The 8,965-nt window shown below is 64.5% G+C and overlaps 2 protein-coding genes across 2 annotated transcripts; both read left to right on the top strand.

Moving 5' to 3' along the window:
- The first annotated feature begins 282 nt into the window (after positions 1–282).
- LOC129132035 (class II histocompatibility antigen, B-L beta chain-like) lies at positions 283–4,303 on the top strand. Its single transcript, XM_077191192.1, has 5 exons — positions 283–611; positions 969–1,238; positions 2,748–3,032; positions 3,917–4,023; positions 4,124–4,303. Exons 1-5 carry the CDS (start codon positions 527–529, stop codon positions 4,130–4,132), a joined length of 756 nt encoding a protein of 251 aa, XP_077047307.1. The 5' UTR covers positions 283–526; the 3' UTR covers positions 4,133–4,303.
- An 844-nt stretch (positions 4,304–5,147) lies between these two features.
- LOC129134640 (class II histocompatibility antigen, B-L beta chain-like) lies at positions 5,148–8,915 on the top strand. Its single transcript, XM_077191195.1, has 5 exons — positions 5,148–5,491; positions 5,861–6,130; positions 7,752–8,036; positions 8,529–8,635; positions 8,736–8,915. The coding sequence occupies exons 1-5, from the start codon at positions 5,407–5,409 to the stop codon at positions 8,742–8,744; spliced, it is 756 nt and encodes a 251-aa protein (XP_077047310.1). The 5' UTR covers positions 5,148–5,406; the 3' UTR covers positions 8,745–8,915.
- The last annotated feature ends 50 nt before the right edge of the window (positions 8,916–8,965 follow it).

Raw genomic sequence — 8,965 nt, 5'->3', positions numbered from 1 at the left:
CCCACCTTGGACCCCCAGAATCGGGGTCAGGGTCAGGGCCAGCAGCGGCAGCAGCCGGGGGAGGCTCCGCGCTCCGTCCATGGCGCTCCGGGCACAGCGGGAAGGGTCGGTGCTGCTGCCAGGAACGCGGATCCGAACTGGGGGCACTGGGAACGGGGGAGCAGCACCCCAGAAAGCGCTCGGCCAATGGGAGAGCGGGGTGTATGGCGCGTCACCTGTTGCCGGGGAGAGCGTTCAGAAATTGAGCTCCCTAAGAAATTCCGGCCAATCAGAACAAGGAGCGGAAATGACGCCTCAGGTGCTGGGTAGAGCCTCTGGAAATCGGGCTCCCAACGGAACCGGCCAATTACAGAGCGCAAAAATCACTGCGGCCAATGAGAGCGAGCCCCAAAAAAACCACAACCAATGAAAGCGCGGCCAAAAACCACGCCCGACCAATCAGGGAGCGCGTCCCTCATGACCCCGCGCTGCTCCGGGCTGGTTCTCGCAGTTGGGCGCGGTCGGTTTGGGGTGGAGGTCGCCGGCCATGGGGCGAGGGGCGGCAGCCGGGGCCCTACTGGTGGCACTGGTGGTGCTGGGAGCCCCCCCGGCTGCGGGCGCGGAGCTCTCGGGTGAGCGGGGGGCGGGAGGCGCTGGGACAGGGCGGGAGAAGGGGGAAAAGGGGACGGGGGGACCCCAAAACTGAGCGGGATCGGGCCGGGGATTGGGGGATTTTTTTAAAGAGTAGAAAATAGGCAAAATGGGGGAAATGGGACCCCAAAAATCCTATCGGGAGGGGATGGAGGTGGGAGGGGAGAGGATGCGGAAGGGGAAATGGGCGAAGGGCGGCAAAGAGGAAGCAGCAGCGCGGGCAGGAGGGTCCCGTGGCGGCCGTGGGGCACAGGGGGTGCGGGGCGGGGATCCGGGGTGGGCCCCGGAGCTCTGGGGGTGCTGGGGGGGCACCACTGAGCTGTGTCCGGCACTCACAGGGGTGTTCCAGCTCCTGGTAAAGTTCGAGTGTTCCTTCATTAACGGCACGGAGAAGGTCAGGTTCGTGCAGAGGCGAATCTACAACCGGGAGCAGGTCCTGATGTTCGACAGTGACGTGGGGCACTACGTGGGGTTCACCCCCGCTGGGGAGGCCGAGGCCAGGTATTGGAACAGCGACCCGGCCAAAATGGAGGACGAACGGGCTGCGGTGGACACGTACTGCCGGCACAACTACCCGATTGTTGCCCCGTTCAGCGTGGAGCGCCGAGGTGAGCGCGGGGCAGAGCGTGTGCCCTCGGGCCCTGCCCTGCCCGTGACCATCCCAGTCAATCCCAGTCCCCACCAGTCCCTTCCAGTGTATTCCCAGTCTCCCTCCCACTCCATTCCCAGTCCCCTTGAAGCCCATTGCCAATCCCCCCCAGTCCATTCCCAGTCCATCTCCGTCCCTCCCAGTCCATTCCCAGTTCAACCCCAGTTCCCTCTCCAACTTCCACCCTCTCTCCCAGTGCCGAGTGCCCCTCCCATCTTTCTCAGTTCCCCTCCTGTCCTTCCCAGTCCCTCCCAGTCCGTCCCAGTCCCACCCAGCCCCTCCAACTCAGTTCCCAGTCGATTCCCAGTTCATTCCCAGTTCACTCTCAGATCTCCACCCACTCTCCCAGTACCCCCATTCCCCTCCCACATCTCTCAGAGCCACCCCGGTTCCTCCCAGTCCTTTCCCAGTCCATCCCAGTTCATTCCCAGTCCCGCCTTGTTCCTTCCCACTCATATTCAGCCCATTCCCATTCCATTCCCCATCCCTCCCAGTTCATTCCCAGCCCCTCCCAGTCCCTCCCAGTCCATTCCAGTCCATTCCCAGTCCCTCCCAGTCCCTCCCAGTCCATCCCAGTCCATCCCAGTCCATTCCCAGTCCCTCCCAGTCCCTCCCAGTCCATTCCAGTCCATTCCCAGTCCCTCCCAGTCCCTCCCAGTCCATCCCAGTCCATCCCAGTCCATTCCCAGTCCATTCCCAGTCCACCCCAGTCCCTCCCAGTGGCCCCCATCGCGTCCATTTCAGCGACGCGTAACGCTGACGCTTCTCAGCCAATCAGATCGCGTCTCTCTGGTGACTCCCCTGTTGCCAGGCAGACCCGCAGCGCCGAGAGCCCCGCGCTGGACTCGGCCTCGCAGCGCCGCGCCCTCCATTCCCAGTTCCTCCCAGTCCATCCCAGTCCCTCCAAGACCATCTCCAATTCCTCCCCACTCCCTCCCAGTCCCTCCCAGTCCCTCCCAGTCTATTCCCAGTCTATTCCCAGTCCCTCCCATTCCATCCCAGTCCATCCCAGTCCATTCCCAGTTCACTCTCAAACCTCCACCCTCTCTTCCAGTGCCCCCCATCTCCTCCTGCCTCTCTCAGGGCCACCCAAATCCCTCCCAGTCTACACCCAGTGCATCCCAGTCTATTCCCAGTCCATCCCAGTCCATTTCCAGTCCACTCCCATTCCCTCAAAAACCTTCCCAGTGCCTTCCAGTCCCTCCCAGTCCATTCCCAGTCCCTCCCAATCCATTCCCAGTTCCCCACAGTCGATTCCCAGTCTCACCAGTCCATTCCCAGTCCCTCCCACTCCATTCCCAGTCCCTCCCAGTCCATTCCCACTTTCTCCAGTCCCTCCCAGTCCATTCCCAGTCCCTCCCAGTCCATTCCCAGTTCCTCCCCAGCCCAGCCCAGCCCTCCCCTCTCTCTCCCAGTGCCCCCCAGCTGATCCCAGTGCGTCCCCGCTCTCTCTCTCTCTCTCTCCCAGTGCCCCCCAGCGTGTCCATCTCGCTGGTGCCCCCCTCGAGCTCCCAGCCGGGCCCCGGCCGCCTGCTCTGCTCCGTGATGGATTTCTACCCTGCTGCCATCCAGGTGAGGTGGTTCCAGGGCCAGCAGGAGCTCTCGGAGCACGTGGTGGCCACCGACGTGGTCCCCAACGGGGACTGGACCTACCAGCTGCTGGTGCTGCTGGAAACGCCGCCCCGGCGCGGGCTCACCTACAGCTGCCAGGTGGAGCACGTCAGCCTGGAGCAGCCCCTGAGCCGGCACTGGGGTACGGGGGAGCCCCTGGGGGCGCTGGCAGAGCCACTGGGCTGTGCTGGGAGCCACTGGGAGGGAGCTGGAGAGAGCCGGGCTGGGACTGGGAGAGGCCCTGGGGGCTGGACAAGGGCTGGGAAGGGGTTTGGGGGAGGCTGGGGAGGGTGGGATGGGGTTGGGGGGGTCCTGGTGGGCACTGGGAGGGAGTTTGGGGGCGCTGGGAGTGACTGGGAGGGAGTTTGGGGGGCGCTGGGTGTGACTGGGAGGGAGTTTGGGGGTCCTGGTGGGCACTGGGAGGGAGTTTGGGGGCGCTGGGTGTGACTGGGAGGGAGTTTGGGGGTGCTGGGTGTGACTGGGAGGGAGTTTGGGGTTGCTGGGTGTGACTGGGAGGGAGTTTGGGGACGCTGGGTGTGACTGGGAGGGAGTTTGGGGGCGCTGGGTGTGACTGGGAGGGAGTTTGGGGGCGCTGGGTGTGACTGGGAGGGAGTTTGGGGGCGCTGGGTGTGACTGGGAGGGAGTTTGGGGGCGCTGGGTGTGACTGGGAGGGATCGCAGTGAGCCCGGAGGCGCTGGAAGGAGATCGGCCATGGCCAAGCGGGGCTCGCCATGAGCTCGGTTGTGCTGGGCACAGACTGGGAGGGCTCTGGCTGAGTCCTGCTGGGGCTGCCCAGGGACTGCGAGAGGCTTTGGGGCTCCTGGGGCGCTGGGGGCAACTGGGAGGGGGCTGTGGGATCCTCAGAGGGACGGGAGGGGCTTTGGTGGCTCCTGGCCAGGACCAAAAGGGATCGGGGGGAGGTTTCAGGGGCTCCTGGCTGGGCTGGGGGCCACAGGGAGGGCGCTGGGAGGGGCTGGGGGTGTCCGTGAGGGGTTTTGGGGGTGCTGAGCCCTGCGGACCCCCCAGAGATGCCGCCGGACGCCGCCCGCAGCAAGATGCTGACGGGCATCGGGGGCTTCGTCTTGGGCTTCGTCTTCCTGGCGCTGGGGCTCGGCTTCTACGTGCGCAAGAAGGTCAGGGCGGGTGCCGGGGGTGGCGTCCCGGCCGTGGCGGAGCGTGCGCGCTCCCGCCGGGGCCCCCAGCCCGGTGTCACCCCCTTTTCTCTGCCCACAGAGCTCCTGAGCCGCCGGCGGCCGCAGCCCCTCCCCGTGGGCTCGGGCCCGGCCGGGACCCCCCGCTCCGTCCCCGCTCCGCTGATTTTGGGGGGGGTCCCGTGTCCCCCCCAGCGCCGCTGGCGCTCTGCCCCCGCCCAGTGCCTGCTCCCAGTGCTCCCAATAAAGCTTCCCAGTTGGCCCCGGGGCCGTTTATTGGGGGCGATGGGGAGGGGATTGGGGGGGGGGCGATGGGGACGGATTTGGGCAAAGGGAGGGGGAGAAAGGGTGGGGGCTGGGCCCGGGGGGAGCGGGAGGAGGAGGAGGAGGAGGAGGAGGAGGAAGGATTAGAAAGGAGGAGGGAGGAGGAGGAACCGGGAAGAAGAGGAAGAAGAGAGGAAGAGGAGGGAGAAAGGAGGAGGAGGAAGAACCGCGCGGTTCTCCCGCCCCGCCTCGAGGCGGAGGAGGCGGAGGAGGAGCAACCAGGTAGAAGAGGAAGGAGAGAGGAAGAGGAGCAGTCGGAAGAAGACGACCCGAACGGGATTAATTTTAATAAATAATTGAAAAACTTTACAGAAGTATTAAATATAGAAATTAGTATTATACTAAGTGTTACTAAAATAGAATTTTCGTTTACCTAATTTTGTTACATTTAAATAGTAATGAATAATTTCCTGGACTCCGTTGTTAATTAAATTCTGTTTCTGAAGCGGAGCGGGACAAAGGGATCAAAAGAGAAAATCCCAGCGAACCCCAAATCCGGGACCCCGCACCCAAACCCCACCTTGGACCCCCAGAATCGGGGTCCGGGTCAGGGCCAGCAGCGGCAGCAGCCGGGGGAGGCTCCGCGCTCCGTCCATGGCGCTCCGGGCACAGCGGGAAGGGTCGGTGCTGCTGCCAGGAACGCGGATCCAAACTGGGGGCACTGGGAACGGGGGAGCAGCGCCCCAGAAAGCGCTCGGCCAATGGGAGAGCGGGGTGTATGGCGCGTCACCTGTTGCCGGGGTGAGCGTTCAGAAATTGAGCTCCCTAAGAAATTCCGGCCAATCAGAAAAAGGAGCGGAAATGACGCCTCAGGTGCTGGGTAGAGCCTCTGGAAATCGGGCTCCCAACGGAACCGGCCAATTACAGAGCGCAAAAATCACTGCGCCCAATGAGAGCGAGCCCCAAAAAAACCACAACCAATGAAAGCGCGGCCAAAAACCACGCCCGACCAATCAGGGAGCGCGTCCCTCATGACCCCGCGCTGCTCCGGGCTGGTTCTCGCAGTTGGGCGCGGTCGGTTTGGGGTGGAGGTCGCCGGCCATGGGGCGAGGGCCGGCAGCCGGGGCCCTACTGGTGGCACTGGTGGTGCTGGGAGCCCCCCCGGCTGCGGGCGCGGAGCTCTCGGGTGAGCGGGGGCGGGAGGCGCTGGGACAGGGGGGGAGAAGGGGGAAAAGGGGACGGGGGGACCCCAAAACCGAGCGGGAGGGGGCTGGGGATTGGGGATTTTTTAAAAAGAGTGGAAAAGAGGCAAAATGGGGGAAATGGGACCCCAAAAATCCTATCGGGAGAGGATGGAGGTGGGAGGGGAGAGGATGCGAAAGGGGAAATGGGGGAAGGGCGGCAAAGAGGAAGCAGCAGCGCGGGCAGGAGGGTCCCGTGGCGGCCGTGGGGCACAGGGGGTGCGGGGCGGGGATCCGGGGTGGGCCCCGGAGCTCTGGGGGTGCGGCTGGGGGGTGCTGGGGGGGCACCACTGAGCTGTGTCCGGCACTCACAGGGGTGTTCCAGCACATGTCTAAGGTCGAGTGTTCCTTCATTAACGGCACGGAGAAGGTCAGGTTCATAATGAGGTACATCTACAACCGGGAGCAGTACGCGATGTTCGACAGTGACGTGGGGCACTACGTGGGGTTCACCCCCTTTGGGGAGATGAATGCCAAGCGCTGGAACAGCGACCCGGCCAAAATGGAGGACAGACGGGCTTCGGTGGACACGGTCTGCCGGCACAACTACCCGATTGTTGCCCCGTTCAGCGTGGAGCGCCGAGGTGAGCGCGGGGCAGAGCGTGTGCCCTCGGGCCCTGCCCTGCCAGTGACCATCCCAGTCAATCCCAGTCCCCACCAGTCCCTTCCAGTGTATTCCCAGTCCCTCCCACTCCATTCCCAGTCTCCTTCAAATCCATTCCCAGTCCCTCCCACTCCATTCCCAGTCCCCTTCCAGCCCATTCCCAATCCCTCCCAGTCCATCCCAGTCCCTCTCAGTCCAACCCAACCCCTTCCAGTCCATTCCCAGTTCATCCCAATCCCTCCCAGCCCATTCCCAGTCCATCCCAGTCCATTCCCAGTCATTCCCAGTCCATCTCAGTCCCTCCCAGTCCATTCCCAGTTCAATCCCAGTTCCCTCTCCGACTTCCACCCTCTCTCCCAGTGCCGAGTGCCCCTCCCATCTTTCTCAGTTCCCCTCCTGTCCTTCCCAGTCCCTCCCAGTCCCTCCCAGTCCCACCCAGTCCCTCCAACTCAGTTCCCAGTCGATTCCCAGTTCATTCCCAGTTCTCTCTCAGATCTCCACCCACTCTCCCAGTACCCCCATCCCCTCCCACATCTCTCAGAGCCACCCCGGTTCCTCCCAGTCTATCCCAGTTCATTCCCAGTCGCTCCTAGTCCTTCCCCAGTCCATCCCAGTTCATGCCCAGTCCCGCCTTCTTCCTTCCCACTCATATTCAGCAAATTCCCATTCCATTCCCTATCCGTCCCAGTTCCTCCCAGTCCATTCCCAGTCCATCCCAGTCCCTCCCAGTCCCTCCCAGTGGCCCCCATCGCGTCCATTTCAGCGACGCGTAACGCTGACGCTTCTCAGCCAATCAGATCGCGTCTCTCTGGTGACTCCCCTGTTGCCAGGCAGACCCGCAGCGCCGAGAGCCCCGCGCTGGACTCGGCCTCGCAGCGCCGCGCCCTCCATTCCCAGTTCCTCCCAGTCCAGCCCAGTCCCTCCAAGGCCATCTCCAATTCCTCCCCAGTCCATCCCAGTCCCTCCCAGTCCCTCCCAGTCCATTCCCAGTTTCTCCAGTCCCTCCCAGTCCATTCCCATTCCCTCCCAATCAATTCCCATTCCCTCCCAGTCCCTCCCAGTCCATCCCAGTCCATTCCCAGTTTCTCCATTCCCTCCCAGTCCATCCCCAGTCCATCCCCAGTCCATCCCAGTCTATTCCCAGTCCATTTCCAGTCCATTCCCAGTTTCTCCATTCCCTCCCATTCCCACCAAGTCCATTCCCAGTCCATCCCAGTCCATTCCCAGTTCACTCCCAGACCTCCACCCTCTCTTCCAGTGCCCCCCATCTCCTCCTGCCTCTCTCAGCACCACCCAACTCCCTCCCAGTCTACACCCAGTCCCTCCCAGTCTATTCCCAGTCCATCCCAGTCCATTTCCAGTCCACTCCCATTCCCTCAAAAACCTTCCCAGTCCCTCCCAATCCCTCCCCAGTCCATTCCCAGTCCCTCCCAGTCCATTCCCTGTTTCTCCATTCCCTCCCAGTCCATTCTCAGTTTCTCCAGTCTCTCCCAGTCCATTCCCAGTCCCTCCCCAGCCCAGCCCAGCCCTCCCCTCTCTCTCCCAGTGTCCCCCAGCTGATCCCAGTGTGTCCCCGCTCTCTCTCTCTCTCTCTCTCCCAGTGCCCCCCAGCGTGTCCATCTCGCTGGTGCCCCCCTCGAGCTCCCAGCCGGGCCCCGGCCGCCTGCTCTGCTCCGTGATGGATTTCTACCCTGCTGCCATCCAGGTGAGGTGGTTCCAGGGCCAGCAGGAGCTCTCGGAGCACGTGGTGGCCACCGACGTGGTCCCCAACGGGGACTGGACCTACCAGCTGCTGGTGCTGCTGGAAACGCCGCCCCGGCGCGGGCTCACCTACAGCTGCCAGGTGGAGCACGTCAGCCTGGAGCAGCCCCTGAGGCGGCACTGGGGTACGGGGGAGCCCCTGGGGGCGCTGGCAGAGCCACTGGGCTGTGCTGGGAGCCACTGGGAGGGAGCTGGAGAGAGCCGGGCTGGGACTGGGAGAGGCCCTGGGGACTGGGCAAGGGCTGGGAAGGGGTTTGGGGGATGCTGGGGAGGGTGGGATGGGGTTGGGGGGGTCCTGGTGGGCACTGGGAGGGAGTTTGGGGGTTCTGGGTGTGACTGGGAGGGAATTTGGGGGCACTGGGTGTGACTGGGAGGGAGTTTGGGGTCTCTGGGTGTGACTGGGAGGGAGTTTGGGGGTCCTGGTGGGCACTGGGAGGGGGCTGTGGGATCCTCAGAGGGGCGGGAGGAGCTTTGGTGGCTCCTGGCCAGGACCAAAAGGGATCGGGGGGAGGTTTCAGGGGCTCCTGGCTGGGCTGGGGGCCACAGGGAGGGCGCTGGGAGGGGCTGGGGGTGTCCCTGAGGGGTTTTGGGGGTGCTGAGCCCTGCGGACCCCCCAGAGATGCCGCCGGACGCCGCCCGCAGCAAGATGCTGACGGGCATCGGGGGCTTCGTCTTGGGCTTCGTCTTCCTGGCGCTGGGGCTCGGCTTCTACGTGCGCAAGAAGGTCAGGGCGGGTGCCGGGGGTGGCGTCCCGGCCGTGGCGGAGCGTGCGCGCTCCCGCCGGGGCCCCCAGCCCGGTGTCACCCCCTTTTCTCTGCCCACAGAGCTCCTGAGCCGGCGGCGGCCGCAGCCCCTCCCCGTGGGCTCGGGCCCGGCCGGGACCCCCCGCTCCGTCCCCGCTCCGCTGATTTTGGGGGGGGTCCCGTGTCCCCCCCAGCGCCGCTGGCGCTCTGCCCCCGCCCAGTGCCTGCTCCCAGTGCTCCCAATAAAGCTTCCCAGTTGGCCCCGGGGCCGTTTATTGGGGGCGATGGGGAGGGGGCTGGGGGGGGGCGGT

The sequence above is a fragment of the Agelaius phoeniceus genome, chromosome 27 (assembly GCF_051311805.1).
Source record: "Agelaius phoeniceus isolate bAgePho1 chromosome 27, bAgePho1.hap1, whole genome shotgun sequence".
In the NCBI taxonomy this organism is placed as follows: domain Eukaryota; kingdom Metazoa; phylum Chordata; class Aves; order Passeriformes; family Icteridae; genus Agelaius; species Agelaius phoeniceus.
This window is presented reverse-complemented; position numbering and strand designations above follow the sequence as displayed.